General features: G+C 28.7%; 1 protein-coding gene across 1 annotated transcript in view; it reads left to right on the forward strand.

Annotated features, from left to right (window-relative positions):
- Positions 1–18,098, forward strand: part of LOC145191984 (uncharacterized) — a 32,095-nt gene extending 13,997 nt beyond the window's left edge. Inside the window, exons 15-40 of the mRNA XM_090080379.1 lie at positions 76–234; positions 1,244–1,345; positions 1,590–1,748; positions 2,758–2,859; positions 3,104–3,262; positions 4,272–4,373; positions 4,618–4,776; positions 5,786–5,887; positions 6,132–6,290; positions 6,438–6,533; positions 11,584–11,739; positions 12,650–12,706; positions 12,925–13,032; positions 13,280–13,357; positions 13,583–13,624; positions 13,713–13,769; positions 13,988–14,095; positions 14,344–14,421; positions 14,647–14,688; positions 14,777–14,833; positions 15,052–15,159; positions 15,408–15,485; positions 15,711–15,752; positions 15,841–15,897; positions 16,116–16,223; positions 17,973–18,098. Coding sequence (XP_089936505.1) covers positions 76–234; positions 1,244–1,345; positions 1,590–1,748; positions 2,758–2,859; positions 3,104–3,262; positions 4,272–4,373; positions 4,618–4,776; positions 5,786–5,887; positions 6,132–6,290; positions 6,438–6,533; positions 11,584–11,739; positions 12,650–12,706; positions 12,925–13,032; positions 13,280–13,357; positions 13,583–13,624; positions 13,713–13,769; positions 13,988–14,095; positions 14,344–14,421; positions 14,647–14,688; positions 14,777–14,833; positions 15,052–15,159; positions 15,408–15,485; positions 15,711–15,752; positions 15,841–15,897; positions 16,116–16,223; positions 17,973–18,007 — 2,510 coding nt within the window. The 3' untranslated portion in view covers positions 18,008–18,098. The remainder of the gene's footprint in view (positions 1–75; positions 235–1,243; positions 1,346–1,589; positions 1,749–2,757; positions 2,860–3,103; positions 3,263–4,271; positions 4,374–4,617; positions 4,777–5,785; positions 5,888–6,131; positions 6,291–6,437; positions 6,534–11,583; positions 11,740–12,649; positions 12,707–12,924; positions 13,033–13,279; positions 13,358–13,582; positions 13,625–13,712; positions 13,770–13,987; positions 14,096–14,343; positions 14,422–14,646; positions 14,689–14,776; positions 14,834–15,051; positions 15,160–15,407; positions 15,486–15,710; positions 15,753–15,840; positions 15,898–16,115; positions 16,224–17,972) is intronic.
- Positions 18,099–18,775: the final 677 nt, after the last annotated feature.

The raw sequence follows: 18,775 nt of genomic DNA on the forward strand, positions 1-18,775 counted from the left end.
AAAATGCTTGATGATCATGTAGATCATAAAAACTATTTTTACAAACTGTCTTAGAAATCATTTTTTATCTTACAGGAGATTGGGGTGAATGGGTCAATGGCACTTGCTCACAAAGCTGTGGTGATGGGTTGTTGACTCGTAGTCGCAACTGTCTCAACGGTGTTAAATGTCTAACTGATGGCTTATACAAGTCAGACCAGATACAGCAAGTGGCATGTAATTTGGGAAGCTGTGGTAATTTAGTATTTTGATAAGCCTGATTTTTTTTGCTAATTGCTTCATAGAGAAAATTACTTTTAAACTGACTTGATCTTCATGCCTAAATACAGCTTACTTCAATACAACTGACAGGTTTACAACTTTTTTTAAATTCAGTTTTATTGACTTTTGAGTTTGTTGTTTAAACTTGCATTATTGGATTTGCTATGCATGAGAAATGTGATAAAAAGTTACAAGAAAGTAACCAAGTTATTAGTTGGAAATGAACAGGAATCAATGATTCAAAGGGATGCCAGTACTAGTTGGCTACAGTTTTAGTTCTTGAGCTGTGTGCATTTCTGTGGGACATTTTTGAAAGTAGTAAACTGCAGTTAAAAAAGAATGTAATTTGGCAAGCATGTTTATGTGTCAAACAATGTTAAAAAAGAGTTGTTGCCCAAAATGGACTTTCAAAAAATAAAAGAAATGTTTTTTTTTTTATCTGAACTACTTTTCCCTGTAATCCAATATAATATTTTGAATAAATGACTAATATAATATTTAGAACAAGAGAGTAAATTAAATATTTAGAACAAAAAATGTATAAAATAACTAGAACAAAGGAGTAAATGTTGGGAAAAAAAGTAAGCTAAAATGAAATTTTACAGCTAAATAAGTTCATTGTTATACAACATCACAGTTGTCAAAAAGGTAAATAATGTGTTCCCAGTTATGCAGGACTCATGAGTCCAAAGTTGACATTTAACTCACTGAACCCATATCTTGCACAAAATCAACATTCCTCACCAACAAAGTTATTTTGATGATTCAGAGTTTTTTTTTCCATTAGGTGTTTGCTTCTTTTACTAGATGGCTTCTTTACTCGTATTTCAGTTTTAAACTTAATTTTTTTTTTCTTTTTCGTTTTCTTTTTCATATCTAGTTTGATCAAGTTTGTCTTAACTAGAATTTTTTAATGATTTAAAATGTGCATTTGTGATTGAACTGATATTTAGAGCTGTAATTTTTGTTGTTGGTCTTGTAGTTTTAAGTTGTAATGGTGGTTGCAATGACTCCTATACTGTTTGCATAAACAATCAATGTGTATGTGCAGAAAACTATAAAAGCATTGGTGGAAAATGTTCTGGTTAGTCAGCAGATTTTTTTCTGTATATCAATTGTTTTAAGTAATAATAATTGTTAGCATAATGATTAATTTGGACTAGGCTTGTTTCATCTTTTTATGAAAAAAGCCTAGTCCAAAAATCCTCTGTTGTTTTGTTTTATATAATCAAATTTGAATAAAAGAATATAACAAAATGCTTGATGATCATGTAGATCATAAAAACTATTTTTACAAACTGTCTTAGAAATCATTTTTTATCTTACAGGAGATTGGGGTGAATGGGTCAATGGCACTTGCTCACAAAGCTGTGGTGATGGGTTGTTGACTCGTAGTCGCAACTGTCTCAACGGTGTTAAATGTCTAACTGATGGCTTATACAAGTCAGACCAGATACAGCAAGTGGCATGTAATTTGGGAAGCTGTGGTAATTTAGTATTTTGATAAGCCTGATTTTTTTTGCTAATTGCTTCATAGAGAAAATTACTTTTAAACTGACTTGATCTTCATGCCTAAATACAGCTTACTTCAATACAACTGACAGGTTTACAACTTTTTTTAAATTCAGTTTTATTGACTTTTGAGTTTGTTGTTTAAACTTGCATTATTGGATTTGCTATGCATGAGAAATGTGATAAAAAGTTACAAGAAAGTAACCAAGTTATTAGTTGGAAATGAACAGGAATCAATGATTCAAAGGGATGCCAGTACTAGTTGGCTACAGTTTTAGTTCTTGAGCTGTGTGCATTTCTGTGGGACATTTTTGAAAGTAGTAAACTGCAGTTAAAAAAGAATGTAATTTGGCAAGCATGTTTATGTGTCAAACAATGTTAAAAAAGAGTTGTTGCCCAAAATGGACTTTCAAAAAATAAAAGAAATGTTTTTTTTTTTATCTGAACTACTTTTCCCTGTAATCCAATATAATATTTTGAATAAATGACTAATATAATATTTAGAACAAGAGAGTAAATTAAATATTTAGAACAAAAAATGTATAAAATAACTAGAACAAAGGAGTAAATGTTGGGAAAAAAAGTAAGCTAAAATGAAATTTTACAGCTAAATAAGTTCATTGTTATACAACATCACAGTTGTCAAAAAGGTAAATAATGTGTTCCCAGTTATGCAGGACTCATGAGTCCAAAGTTGACATTTAACTCACTGAACCCATATCTTGCACAAAATCAACATTCCTCACCAACAAAGTTATTTTGATGATTCAGAGTTTTTTTTTCCATTAGGTGTTTGCTTCTTTTACTAGATGGCTTCTTTACTCGTATTTCAGTTTTAAACTTAATTTTTTTTTTCTTTTTCGTTTTCTTTTTCATATCTAGTTTGATCAAGTTTGTCTTAACTAGAATTTTTTAATGATTTAAAATGTGCATTTGTGATTGAACTGATATTTAGAGCTGTAATTTTTGTTGTTGGTCTTGTAGTTTTAAGTTGTAATGGTGGTTGCAATGACTCCTATACTGTTTGCATAAACAATCAATGTGTATGTGCAGAAAACTATAAAAGCATTGGTGGAAAATGTTCTGGTTAGTCAGCAGATTTTTTTCTGTATATCAATTGTTTTAAGTAATAATAATTGTTAGCATAATGATTAATTTGGACTAGGCTTGTTTCATCTTTTTATGAAAAAAGCCTAGTCCAAAAATCCTCTGTTGTTTTGTTTTATATAATCAAATTTGAATAAAAGAATATAACAAAATGCTTGATGATCATGTAGATCATAAAAACTATTTTTACAAACTGTCTTAGAAATCATTTTTTATCTTACAGGAGATTGGGGTGAATGGGTCAATGGCACTTGCTCACAAAGCTGTGGTGATGGGTTGTTGACTCGTAGTCGCAACTGTCTCAACGGTGTTAAATGTCTAACTGATGGCTTATACAAGTCAGACCAGATACAGCAAGTGGCATGTAATTTGGGAAGCTGTGGTAATTTAGTATTTTGATAAGCCTGATTTTTTTTGCTAATTGCTTCATAGAGAAAATTACTTTTAAACTGACTTGATCTTCATGCCTAAATACAGCTTACTTCAATACAACTGACAGGTTTACAACTTTTTTTAAATTCAGTTTTATTGACTTTTGAGTTTGTTGTTTAAACTTGCATTATTGGATTTGCTATGCATGAGAAATGTGATAAAAAGTTACAAGAAAGTAACCAAGTTATTAGTTGGAAATGAACAGGAATCAATGATTCAAAGGGATGCCAGTACTAGTTGGCTACAGTTTTAGTTCTTGAGCTGTGTGCATTTCTGTGGGACATTTTTGAAAGTAGTAAACTGCAGTTAAAAAAGAATGTAATTTGGCAAGCATGTTTATGTGTCAAACAATGTTAAAAAAGAGTTGTTGCCCAAAATGGACTTTCAAAAAATAAAAGAAATGTTTTTTTTTTTATCTGAACTACTTTTCCCTGTAATCCAATATAATATTTTGAATAAATGACTAATATAATATTTAGAACAAGAGAGTAAATTAAATATTTAGAACAAAAAATGTATAAAATAACTAGAACAAAGGAGTAAATGTTGGGAAAAAAAGTAAGCTAAAATGAAATTTTACAGCTAAATAAGTTCATTGTTATACAACATCACAGTTGTCAAAAAGGTAAATAATGTGTTCCCAGTTATGCAGGACTCATGAGTCCAAAGTTGACATTTAACTCACTGAACCCATATCTTGCACAAAATCAACATTCCTCACCAACAAAGTTATTTTGATGATTCAGAGTTTTTTTTTCCATTAGGTGTTTGCTTCTTTTACTAGATGGCTTCTTTACTCGTATTTCAGTTTTAAACTTAATTTTTTTTTTCTTTTTCGTTTTCTTTTTCATATCTAGTTTGATCAAGTTTGTCTTAACTAGAATTTTTTAATGATTTAAAATGTGCATTTGTGATTGAACTGATATTTAGAGCTGTAATTTTTGTTGTTGGTCTTGTAGTTTTAAGTTGTAATGGTGGTTGCAATGACTCCTATACTGTTTGCATAAACAATCAATGTGTATGTGCAGAAAACTATAAAAGCATTGGTGGAAAATGTTCTGGTTAGTCAGCAGATTTTTTTCTGTATATCAATTGTTTTAAGTAATAATAATTGTTAGCATAATGATTAATTTGGACTAGGCTTGTTTCATCTTTTTATGAAAAAAGCCTAGTCCAAAAATCCTCTGTTGTTTTGTTTTATATAATCAAATTTGAATAAAAGAATATAACAAAATGCTTGATGATCATGTAGATCATAAAAACTATTTTTACAAACTGTCTTAGAAATCATTTTTTATCTTACAGGAGATTGGGGTGAATGGGTCAATGGCACTTGCTCACAAAGCTGTGGTGATGGGTTGTTGACTCGTAGTCGCAACTGTCTCAACGGTGTTAAATGTCTAACTGATGGCTTATACAAGTCAGACCAGATACAGCAAGTGGCATGTAATTTGGGAAGCTGTGGTAATTTAGTATTTTGATAAGCCTGATTTTTTTTGCTAATTGCTTCATAGAGAAAATTACTTTTAAACTGACTTGATCTTCATGCCTAAATACAGCTTACTTCAATACAACTGACAGGTTTACAACTTTTTTTAAATTCAGTTTTATTGACTTTTGAGTTTGTTGTTTAAACTTGCATTATTGGATTTGCTATGCATGAGAAATGTGATAAAAAGTTACAAGAAAGTAACCAAGTTATTAGTTGGAAATGAACAGGAATCAATGATTCAAAGGGATGCCAGTACTAGTTGGCTACAGTTTTAGTTCTTGAGCTGTGTGCATTTCTGTGGGACATTTTTGAAAGTAGTAAACTGCAGTTAAAAAAGAATGTAATTTGGCAAGCATGTTTATGTGTCAAACAATGTTAAAAAAGAGTTGTTGCCCAAAATGGACTTTCAAAAAATAAAAGAAATGTTTTTTTTTTTATCTGAACTACTTTTCCCTGTAATCCAATATAATATTTTGAATAAATGACTAATATAATATTTAGAACAAGAGAGTAAATTAAATATTTAGAACAAAAAATGTATAAAATAACTAGAACAAAGGAGTAAATGTTGGGAAAAAAAGTAAGCTAAAATGAAATTTTACAGCTAAATAAGTTCATTGTTATACAACATCACAGTTGTCAAAAAGGTAAATAATGTGTTCCCAGTTATGCAGGACTCATGAGTCCAAAGTTGACATTTAACTCACTGAACCCATATCTTGCACAAAATCAACATTCCTCACCAACAAAGTTATTTTGATGATTCAGAGTTTTTTTTTCCATTAGGTGTTTGCTTCTTTTACTAGATGGCTTCTTTACTCGTATTTCAGTTTTAAACTTAATTTTTTTTTTCTTTTTCGTTTTCTTTTTCATATCTAGTTTGATCAAGTTTGTCTTAACTAGAATTTTTTAATGATTTAAAATGTGCATTTGTGATTGAACTGATATTTAGAGCTGTAATTTTTGTTGTTGGTCTTGTAGTTTTAAGTTGTAATGGTGGTTGCAATGACTCCTATACTGTTTGCATAAACAATCAATGTGTATGTGCAGAAAACTATAAAAGCATTGGTGGAAAATGTTCTGGTTAGTCAGCAGATTTTTTTCTGTATATCAATTGTTTTAAGTAATAATAATTGTTAGCATAATGATTAATTTGGACTAGGCTTGTTTCATCTTTTTATGAAAAAAGCCTAGTCCAAAAATCCTCTGTTGTTTTGTTTTATATAATCAAATTTGAATAAAAGAATATAACAAAATGCTTGATGATCATGTAGATCATAAAAACTATTTTTACAAACTGTCTTAGAAATCATTTTTTATCTTACAGGAGATTGGGGTGAATGGGTCAATGGCACTTGCTCACAAAGCTGTGGTGATGGGTTGTTGACTCGTAGCCGCAACTGTCTTAATGGTGTTAAATGTCTAACTGATGGCTTATACAAGTCAGACCAGATACAGCAAGTGGCATGTAATTTGGGAAGCTGTGGTAATTTAGTATTTTGATAAGCCTGATTTTTTTTGCTAGTTGCTTCATAGAGAAAATTACTTTTAAACTGACTTAATCTATATATTTCAGTACAGCTGACAGGTTTCTGTCTCCACTATAGTTTTTTATTTTTGAGTGTTTGTTTAGATTGTGTTGGTGGTTGCAATGGCAGTTTTAAAGCTTGTATCAATAGCTCATGTCAATGTCAGCAAAATTATACTCTTATAGATGGACAGTGTTCTGGTATTTATAACTAAATTCTAAATTTTTAAGGCATTTTTGATGATGGTTCATGAGTTGATTGCACATGAGTTGATATAAATTCCTATTTCTTTTTATGTTTTTAATTGGTTATGTTTGTATGGAAGATTAATGTTGATTTTTTCAGTTTTTGTTTCAGTGTTACATAGAGACATAAAAAATTTAAAAGTTACTTTTAGATTTTTGTATTCTCTCTAATGGTGTTTGAGTAAGGTTACTTTTGCTGTTTTTATAATTGTTTAAGTGGTATGAGTTATGCAAGGTTTTCTTCTTAATGGTCTATTACAATGTTTTAGATTTTTTTGTGTTAAGTTTAATATTTTTATTTAATATTAATATTCCTAATTGTTTGGTTAACTCCACAATAAATCATTAATCAAACAAATTCATCAATCATCAATTGTTCTACAGGTGGCTTATGATAACATTTCTTTAAATGTAACTTTGCTGTTCAAAATGAAAACTATTTCCTTTGAGTTATTTATTAACATTTTAAATGCAAATAATCAAAAATGATAAAATATTATACTTTTTTCAACTATTGTTTTTTTTTTAAACTTAGTTGTTAAATAATCACACTACTCTATGCTACAAAGTTTCATTAAGACATGTACCAGAAAAAATCTGCGCGTGTTCTGATGTGGTGTTTATGGAAACCGTGCATCATTTAAAATAGCTAATTGTTTTAAAATGTGATTGTATTAATGTTGTTCAAAATTTAAACAACTCTGTTATTAAAACAATTAGCTTTAATTGAAATGTCATCAAATCAAGATAAGAACCGAGAAAAAGTTTTGCATTTTCTCGTTGAAAATCCTGGTGTATCAAACAAAACAATTTCTAAAGAGCTGCAGATTGCTTTGAGAACAGTGCAGAGCGTTGTGAAACGATTTAAGGACACTGGTACAATCAAAAGAAAATCAGGAAGCGGAAGAAAAAAATGTCTTGTTAGATGAGATCTTGGTAAAAAACTGAAAGATGCCTTAGACACAAAATCGGAGATTTCTGTTCGAACATTAGTGAATAAATTTAAGACAAATGCTTCTGCTATACAAAGAGTAAAGAGAAATTGTGGTTATAAATCTTATAAAGAGAAAAAAGTTCCTCGTCGTGAAGAAAAGCAAGAAAATGTCGCAATTCGATGTTCAAAGCTGCTCTATAAAAAATTATGTGCTAAAAAATCTTGTTTGATTATTGACGATGAAACTTATTGTGCTGCATATTTCCGATCTCTTCAAGGACACCAATATTATTCAGGAAATAATCGCAAGAAACTGAATTCCAAATATAAATGCATTGGAATGCAAAAATTCGCTAAAAAATTCTTAGTTTGGCAAGCAATTTGTGAATGTGGTGAAAGAAGATCTTGTTTTGTGACTACGGGAACAATTAACACCAAAATATAAATAAAAGAATGCCTCAAGAAACGTCTTTTGCTGTTTTTAAGAACACACACGGGGAACCCGTTATTTTGGCCTGATTTAGCATCATGTCACTACTCTGGGACAACTTTAAACTGGCTTAGAGAACATAAAGTAGATTTCATTAAAAAACACTACAATCCACCAAATTGTCCCGAACTACATCCTATCGAAAGATATTGGGCTCTTGTCAAAAGAAAACTAAGGTTCAATGTAAAAGAAGCCAAAAACATTAAAGACTTCAAAAATAAATGGATGAGAGCTACCAAGAAAATCCAGCCAAAGACTGTGCAAAAGCTGATGTCGAGTGTAAAACGCAAAGTGCGTGCGTTCTCATGTACAAAACTTCACAAACTTTCTTAAGTGAAATTTAAAAATATTAATATATGTACTTTCTAAATATACATAACATTCAATATCGAAATACAATAAATATCCTTTATAATGTACGCACAGATTTTTTCTGGTACATGTCTTAGATATTACCCAACTAAATCACAATTCTGACTCATAACAAAATAATTTTTTTATAATTTAAATTTGTTAACTTTTTAATTAGTTTATTCAAGTTTGCATTATTGGACTTGCTATGGCTACAGTCTTAGTTTTTGAGCTCTGCACATTTCTGATTGAAATTTTTTGAAAATACTAACTTGCAGTTTAAAAGAATATAAAATTGGCAAGCATATTTATGTGACAAACAATATTTAAAAAAAAGTTGTGACTCAAAAAGGTAATAGAAAAAAAAAGAAAACTTCCCCCATCTCAGGGTAAGTTACCTTAACTCTTTCTTTTTTCTACCTTTACTCTTACTTCTTTGAATAGGTTGACCATCACTTTTTATGAGACATCCTTTTTATAAAAACTGTTGATAGTTTTTATCCAACAATAATTTTGACCTAAACTTTTTTTGCCCTCAAGCCAATTTAATATTTAGAACAAAAGAGTAAATATAATATTTAGAACAAAAAAGTAAATATCAAGAAAAAAGGAAAAATTTTACAAAATTTTAAAGCTAATTAACTTTAATTTTATATAACTTTAATAGTAACTATTATACATCTAAACAATTATATACATAATAAAGGTTAAGCTTACCTGTCTAAATTTTATGGAATCTGGCATTTGTTTGGCCTGTTCTTGTTGCTTTTTGCAATATTGGGACAGGCTTCTTGACAGTCAAAGACTCTTTGACTGTCTTTTGAATAGACCTTCCTTCTATTAAAGTACCATCAACATTTTTTTAAAACATTTTTAGGAGTTATAGCCCTGTTTTATACTTCTTAAAGATGAATTAGTTAAATAGAAAAAATTTGAATTCTGGAAGTTTTTGGTGCGAAACTCTAAAGTTAAATGTGTCAACTTTTCACTATAGTGCTAGTCTCTCTGCACTATTATGCAGTATCCATTCAAAAAAAGTCTTAAAGCAGTTCTCTTTCCATCAAAAATTCTGTTCTTAGTGCATTTAACGTTCATAAATATTAAGTTCATTCCTTATCACAATAGTGAAAAAAAATTAAGATACAATTAAGATTATGGTTTAAAGTATATTGGATTTTCCAAGAAAAAATAATTATAATTTGAGGCTTGAGAATATGGTATTTTAGCTGTTCAAGTTTGAAAACTTAGAACCTTTTCAATAAATAATTAAAAAAAAAAAAAAAAAAAAAAGTTAACATTACCTTAGCATTGCTAATGTCATATTCCACTAAAGAATTGTGGTTTTGCTAAGTTCTTAGAAGAACTTTTTTAGGACCTTCATCAGCTATAAGGTACAAACTATGTAGGTTTCTTTAAATCCCTAAAGGTTGCTACTGAATCTTGATTTATACTTCAAAGTTAAGTTAAATTTTTTATTTTATTTACTTTTATTGAATTATGTCTAGAGGATCTTTAAAAAATTTCAGTGAAACACCAGTAAGAAATTATTTTGATTTGAACAAATAACTATGCCAAACAAAAAAAGAAGACTTAAGTATTGGAAAGAATATCTCCAGCCAAAAAAAGCAACTTTTATGTGAGATGAAAAAGCTATATATTGCATTAAAAGAATTAAAGATCATAAAAAATATTCAAAATTCTTTAAGTTTATTTCAGCTTGTACTTTAATTGAACTATTAGTCATGTGACTGAAGGCGTTAAAAGCTTTTGTTGTAACTTTCCTAATTAAATACCATTAAATGCAGTTTAAAAAAAGATTTACGTTCAATAATATATGGTGAATTTACAGAAAACTATTTGTTCTGAATGAAATTCAGAAAAAAACACTGGAATATAAAGCAGTGTTCCATGTACCTAACAGTTATAAATATAAAGTATTCTTAACTGGATAGTTTATTGCACCATTACACGATATGGTTCTTGATTATAAGATTATCTGAAAAACTATATCTTACAAATTAAAATTTACTAATTTAAAAAAATCTTTTTCAGAAGTTGTTACAAAGTTTGTCAAAGTTCAACAAAGAATTAAATATAAGTGCATAGTGGAACATTTTTGTTACAGTTTAAGGAAAATTTCTGTGTGTTGGGCTTGGTGGTACAGTCCAAGATAAAAGTTGATGCCTTTAATTTTAACACAAAACTTGAACATAGCTTCTGATGTTTATCAGGAGCTATGTTCAAGTTTTGTGTTAAAACCAAAGGCATCAAACTTTTTATATTCAGAAATATTTAATGTCAAAGAACAGCACTTGCACCAAAATTGCATCAATGTTGGTTTTTCCTAGGACTCCAGTTTTTTTGCAACAATCAAACTCTCTCAGCAATTATCATGTAAAAATAAATTTCAAACAAAACTTTTTTTTTAGTTCACTTAAAGGAGTTTAAATAAATTTAAAGCTTTAGAAGTTGCTGTAGCATTATATTAGCATTGCTGTAGCATTATAGTAGTGTTGTAGCAGGCTTTATTTTTTCAAGTAAAGGGCATTGAAACTAAAGCAAAAAAATTTTATTGAAGTTTAGGTTGGAAAAAAAAAGTTTTGTTTTGGCATAGATAAAAATTTTCATTAATCTTAACATTACATATGCATTGTAAATTTTTAAACAAAGATACCTTGTTAAGATTTTTAGTTGAATTTGAATGTGTATTTGCATATTTCATTTGCAAAGTAAGATAAGTGCTAATATAAGACAACAATATAAAATAAGACTAGATAAAAAGTTAGTAACTTTCAAAAATACTAATTCTGAGAGGATATTTTGTTACTTTGGTCTGCAAAGTTACAACAATAAAAGAAATGTTTTTTCTATTTTTAATTACTTTCCTTGAGTTAGTAAAGATTTTAATTAAAATTTTCAAAAATTACTTGTAAAAAGTATTACTTGTAGAAATTATTGAAAACCCACATTTTTATAACTTTGTGATCAACATTTCTTTTGTAAATCACTATTAAAAAGTTTAAATGACTTAAAAATTTATTGTAAAATCTTTCTAAAAATTCATTCATTTTGATCTAAAACTTTGTTTGCATTAGTTTTAGTTGAATTTAAAAAGCTATCTTTCAAATCAGATTTTAAATCAAGTTAAAATGTTCTCTTAAAAATCTTAAAATAACATTAAACTGAAAAGTTTTAATAAATATTCATTTTTTGGCTATTTTTATTTGCAGGGGAATGGAGTGACTGGACCAATAGTACATGCTCACAAAGCTGCGGTGAAGGGACATTAATTCGCAGTCGTACTTGTAAAAATGGTCTTAAATGTCTTACTAATGGTGTATACAAGTTAGTTCAAGTGCAGGATGTGCTCTGTATGGGAAGTTGTGGTAATTTAACTTTTTTTTAAATTAGAGTTTTTTTTTGGTTTTCTCCTACAAAAAGTATCTGTAAATTGTCCTACTGAAACTCATATGATATAAATGTACTTCAATAAGCTATTTCTGATCTTTTATGACTCATAATTTGTGATATTTTTTTTGTTTTCAAAAGTTGAAAAATCTTTTTAAAACTGTTATATATACTTTGATATTGCCAGCAGTTTCTGTCCTTTGTCAGCAAAATAATACTTTTGTATTTACTAGTTAGTATTTACACAAATCTTTTATTTTAAGCAACTCAATGATTTTTACACTTTTAATTAAATCATTAAGCTTTTTTTCAGAAAAAAAAACTGAGTTTAGTAGTTATATTTTCAATTGTTTTAAAATATTTTCCATATCTTATTTTTTTGACAAAAGCTTGGGTAAAATTCATAGATATTCATCAATTGTTTTTCTCTTAAGTAATAATGATTTTGGCTGTAGTTTATTAGATTTTTTTAAAACTGTTTTTAAGGCTTTCATATTTATTTAACCATTTAAACAACACATTGTAAGAATTCTTTAAATTTTGTTACATTTACATGTTTTTATCTTCATAATAGATGTAGTCTTTAATTTTGTTCCTTTTTTTTTTAAATATCTTTCTACAAAATCTGCTTCATTCATAACATCGTGGTTTAGTAATTTTATTAGTAAAAGGGTATATTTACACCTCACTGTAAAAACCAAAATTTCTTTACAACACTAATATAATTTCTCAAAGAAACTTTCTCAAATAAACTTGAGTTAACTATAAATTTAGGATCTTTAGTACCTTATGTAAATCATTTTTATGTGGCAAGTATATCAGAATTCCTACTTGAATGGTAACATTTTCTTTTGCTAAAGTTTGTACTTTTGTTTGAAAATGGTTTAGATTGTAAGTTTGGTTATATATACAACACAACAAGTGGAGACTGTGTTCGTGACGAATGTAAGAGTATTTTTATTATAAACTTTAAAGCTTGTTTTTAATAAACTGTAAATCTTGAAGATTAATACATGCTGAGTTTGTTGAAAGGCAAAAATAAAAAGTAGCTCCATTAAAGAAATATGATTTGAGTAGTTAATGTGTTTTTTTTTAATTCTTTTTCCTCTATGTTAATGCCATAAGCTCTTCACAAAATGATTATTTAACATTGATGGTTTTAGATTGGTTTGTAGAAGCTGAATGTAATGCAGCATGCGGCGGGTTTTTAAAACTTTCACGAGTTGATGGGTCAGGGATCTCTGAGAACATTCCTTGCAACCTTTGTGAAGGTGAGTTTAATGTCAATATTCTGTGATTTTTTGTTGTTGTTGTTGTTGTTGTTTTTTTAAATTCTTTTTCTTTCTTGTTGCTATTACTTTATCTTTCTACAACTTATTTATTTTTCTTAAATCACAATACATCTGATATTTTTCTCAAGTCAAACTAATTTCCTTACAGAGCAAGTATTTAGGGACTTAAGTTATTTTGTAGTACAATGCTTTTTTTTTATTTGGTCACTTTTTAAAATGTACTTAGGTGAATGTGTAAACAGTACAACATGTGTGTGTAATGACAACAATCAGTATGCTGATCAAGATGGGGTTTGCCAAAACTGTATGTTTAAATGATTTTGAGAAAAAAATAGTGCTGTTCTTTTGAATCTATAAGTAAATACACTTCTCCATCAGTGAAGGAGTAAATGATTGATTGATTTGTTTTTATTTCACCATTTTTAGTAGTTTTGTTGTTAATTTTTTATTAAAGTCTTTGTTCTAAGAAAGAAAGATCAGTATTAATTGCCTTGTCATTGACAGCATGCTTAAATACTTCTTGTAACAGGTCCTGCTAACCAAGTGTTCAGTTTAAAATCTCTTAATTGCGGTGAGTTTAACATCAATATTCCTATTTGAACAGTGAGATTTTCTTTTGCAGTAACCCATGTTTGTACTTTTGTTTGAAAATGGTTTAGATTGTAAGTTTGGTTATATATACAACACAACAAGTGGAGACTGTGTTCGTGACGAATGTAAGAGTATTTTTATTATAAACTTTAAAGCTTGTTTTTAATAAACTGTAAATCTTGAAGATTAATACATGCTGAGTTTGTTGAAAGGCAAAAATAAAAAGTAGCTCCATTAAAGAAATATGATTTGAGTAGTTAATGTGTTTTTTTTTAATTCTTTTTCCTCTATGTTAATGCCATAAGCTCTTCACAAAATGATTATTTAACATTGATGGTTTTAGATTGGTTTGTAGAAGCTGAATGTAATGCAGCATGCGGCGGGTTTTTAAAACTTTCACGAGTTGATGGGTCAGGGATCTCTGAGAACATTCCTTGCAACCTTTGTGAAGGTGAGTTTAATGTCAATATTCTGTGATTTTTTGTTGTTGTTGTTGTTGTTGTTTTTTTAAATTCTTTTTCTTTCTTGTTGCTATTACTTTATCTTTCTACAACTTATTTATTTTTCTTAAATCACAATACATCTGATATTTTTCTCAAGTCAAACTAATTTCCTTACAGAGCAAGTATTTAGGGACTTAAGTTATTTTGTAGTACAATGCTTTTTTTTTTATTTGGTCACTTTTTAAAATGTACTTAGGTGAATGTGTAAACAGTACAACATGTGTGTGTAATGACAACAATCAGTATGCTGATCAAGATGGGGTTTGCCAAAACTGTATGTTTAAATGATTTTGAGAAAAAAATAGTGCTGTTCTTTTGAATCTATAAGTAAATACACTTCTCCATCAGTGAAGGAGTAAATGATTGATTGATTTGTTTTTATTTCACCATTTTTAGTAGTTTTGTTGTTAATTTTTTATTAAAGTCTTTGTTCTAAGAAAGAAAGATCAGTATTAATTGCCTTGTCATTGACAGCATGCTTAAATACTTCTTGTAACAGGTCCTGCTAACCAAGTGTTCAGTTTAAAATCTCTTAATTGCGGTGAGTTTAACATCAATATTCCTATTTGAACAGTGAGATTTTCTTTTGCAGTAATCCATGTTTGTACTTTTGTTTGAAAATGGTTTAGATTGTAAGTTTGGTTATATATACAACACAACAAGTGGAGACTGTGTTCGTGACGAATGTAAGAGTATTTTTATTATAAACTTTAAAGCTTGTTTTTAATAAACTGTAAATCTTGAAGATTAATACATGCTGAGTTTGTTGAAAGGCAAAAATAAAAAGTAGCTCCATTAAAGAAATATGATTTGAGTAGTTAATGTGTTTTTTTTTAATTCTTTTTCCTCTATGTTAATGCCATAAGCTCTTCACAAAATGATTATTTAACATTGATGGTTTTAGATTGGTTTGTAGAAGCTGAATGTAATGCAGCATGCGGCGGGTTTTTAAAACTTTCACGAGTTGATGGGTCAGGGATCTCTGAGAACATTCCTTGCAACCTTTGTGAAGGTGAGTTTAATGTCAATATTCTGTGATTTTTTGTTGTTGTTGTTGTTGTTGTTTTTTTAAATTCTTTTTCTTTCTTGTTGCTATTACTTTATCTTTCTACAACTTATTTATTTTTCTTAAATCACAATACATCTGATATTTTTCTCAAGTCAAACTAATTTCCTTACAGAGCAAGTATTTAGGGACTTAAGTTATTTTGTAGTACAATGCTTTTTTTTTTATTTGGTCACTTTTTAAAATGTACTTAGGTGAATGTGTAAACAGTACAACATGTGTGTGTAATGACAACAATCAGTATGCTGATCAAGATGGGGTTTGCCAAAACTGTATGTTTAAATGATTTTGAGAAAAAAATAGTGCTGTTCTTTTGAATCTATAAGTAAATACACTTCTCCATCAGTGAAGGAGTAAATGATTGATTGATTTGTTTTTATTTCACCATTTTTAGTAGTTTTGTTGTTAATTTTTTATTAAAGTCTTTGTTCTAAGAAAGAAAGATCAGTATTAATTGCCTTGTCATTGACAGCATGCTTAAATACTTCTTGTAACAGGTCCTGCTAACCAAGTGTTCAGTTTAAAATCTCTTAATTGCGGTGAGTTTAACATCAATATTCCTATTTGAACAGTGAGATTTTCTTTTGCAGTAACCCATGTTTGTACTTTTGTTTGAAAATGGTTTAGATTGTAAGTTTGGTTATATATACAACACAACAAGTGGAGACTGTGTTCGTGACGAATGTAAGAGTATTTTTATTATAAACTTTAAAGCTTGTTTTTAATAAACTGTAAATCTTGAAGATTAATACATGCTGAGTTTGTTGAAAGGCAAAAATAAAAAGTAGCTCCATTAAAGAAATATGATTTGAGTAGTTAATGTGTTTTTTTTTAATTCTTTTTCCTCTATGTTAATGCCATAAGCTCTTCACAAAATGATTATTTAACATTGATGGTTTTAGATTGGTTTGTAGAAGCTGAATGTAATGCAGCATGCGGCGGGTTTTTAAAACTTTCACGAGTTGATGGGTCAGGGATCTCTGAGAACATTCCTTGCAACCTTTGTGAAGGTGAGTTTAATGTCAATATTTTTTTATTTATTTTTTTTATAAAAAGTTTTAATTTTTACAGTTGAAGGATGCTTTAAAAACATTATAAATCAAAGAGCACACGTGATATATTTAAGGGTTTTGCTCTAGAAATTCTGTGTTTTTGTTTAATACAACACTTATAGCTTTTCCATCAAACTTTGTTAGGTTTTATTTTTTATTGAGAAAAAATCTAATTGGTTAAGATAATATGTCTTCTCATCCTAAATTAGGAAGACTTTAACTAATCTTCCTGGTCTAGGATGAGTTTTTCAAGGATGGTTTTCTTACCCATAATATACCCATAAGATCTTTGTGAAAAAAGCAAAAGAGCAAAGATTTCAGATTTAGTTGATGAGCTCTATTTACCTCTTGTAAAGAGCTACTAAATATATTTATAAAGAGAAATATTGATTTCTAGACTTTAACAGTTACGAAACTTGAGGCTCACGCTCTGGAAACTCAAATTGATTTACGTAATTTACAATATCAAATGTTGAAACTTATTGATACTCTGAAGATGTTCAATTTACTGAAACTTTAGTAAAATTATAGAGTATGCTAATCATAGAATTATAAATATGGTTGATTTCAAAAAATATTTAAGATGAACCGAATTATATATGTGAAAATTAGATAGAGCTAATCATAGAATTATAAATATGGTTGATTTAAGAAAAAGTTGAGATGAACCGAATTTTATATGCGAAAATTTGATAGAGCTCCAAATCAAAGTGTTTAAAAGCACACAATTTTATAGCTGTAAGTTTACTGAAGAGATGAAGCAAGATGTTTAGCACTGCAATTATTCTGTTTCAAAGCTCAAAAAATTGATTTTTTCAATCTCAAGTTTCGACCTTTTTTTTTAGCAGATCTGAATAACAGTGGTGTGGTAATTACCGTTATGGTTACTTTTAAAATTGACATGGCTATGTGTGATGTGAATGTGATAAATTTTTACTGAGATGATTAACGCAAAATCATCTCAGTCATGTAATGCGTGTGGTGCTTTGCCCAAAGAGATATATAATATAAATTTAACGAGAAAAAAAACCCTCTGAGAAAACCCTTAAACTTGGTCAAATTGGCGCTATTGGATCTTTTAAGTTCATTTTACATTTAGGTTATAAAATGAAAACCAGAAGTTAATGACCACGTTCGCTAATGTATTAATATAATGAAAAAACATTTTTGGATCAAGGAATTTTTATTTAAAAACAGTATTTACAGACGTTGGAGACCCTTACGTGCATCTATGTTCGTTACACGCGTTTTTTAAGGCATTTGAAGATACTTTTAAGTTTCAAATTTAATTTCTTGATTCCAAAAACTTATTTTGGTGCATTTAACTCGATGTATTGTATTTTAGTTGATTTAACTTAAATTACTGTGTGATGAAATTATTAGATTTATTTGTTTGATCAGTTTAGTTGTCATCCAACCTGTATCTTATAGTTTGGTAATTTAACAGTCAATGTGCGACGGTCTTAAATTATAACAGACCATAAAGTCAGGCCACTCATGTTTAATAATTATACGCACGAAACTACACCAAAGTTGGGTTTTTAAATCAAATAAATCCAATGTTGGCCTTTTAAATCAAGTAGACTTATGAAACTTTTCTCACATTCCACTATGATTTTTATAGATTTAATTTCTTGACTTTTGTGATTAATTTGTAGATATTTATGAATGTTACATATTTACTTTTTTTTTTTTCTTAAATTCTAGGAACATGCGACAAAAATGGGACATGTACAAACTGAGTTTGACAGAGTTTTCTAATCTTTTAATGCTTGAAACTATAATTCTTGTTTGCCGAAGTTTAATGAATATTGTGAAAAATTAATTTCGTTACGATGAGTATTTTTTTTTTTCTTTTTTTTTTTTATGCAAGAACAAAAAAACTTAGGCTTCGCTTCTACTTTTGCGGTTTGAATCGTGTGAGCATTGAACTCTTCTTTTTAAATTTTAATATCAGGAACATTTAATATGATAAACTTTAACATCAGGAACATTTATAACAATAAATTTTAGCATCAGGAACAATTATTATGATAAATTTTAGCATCAGGAACAATTGTTATGATAAGTTTTAACATCAGGAACATTTATTATCATAAGGCAAACCATTTCTTTTTCGTTACCAAGCTTTAAAAGAAAATTGTTCGATTTAACTTGCACTTTCGATTTTTTTTTTCAAATCAACTTTTACACACAAGTTTCATTTTATTTTTTGCAAAATTTTTATTAAATTTGTTGTATAAAGCCTTATAAACGCGATAAACTGTAAACGCGCTTTTTGATATCGTGATTTAAGATCAGATTTAGCATTCACTACCAATAATTTCGCTTTCTTAATATTTAACAGGGGCGATTTTCTTTTGCAATCATTTTGAGTGTTTTTTTTTTATTATTATTTGCCGAATGAGCCTCTGCTGCTCACTTGTTGGTGTTTTTAGTTCACTTACTCAACTTTGATCAGGTCGAAGTAGAGAAGCGAATAACTTCGTTTGAAAGGTTTTCTGCAAACT

Source organism: Hydra viridissima, unplaced genomic scaffold (genome assembly GCF_058129835.1).
Source record: "Hydra viridissima isolate aposymbiotic clone 2 unplaced genomic scaffold, HvirCarnegie_v1 scaffold_2, whole genome shotgun sequence".
Classification (NCBI taxonomy): domain Eukaryota; kingdom Metazoa; phylum Cnidaria; class Hydrozoa; order Anthoathecata; family Hydridae; genus Hydra; species Hydra viridissima.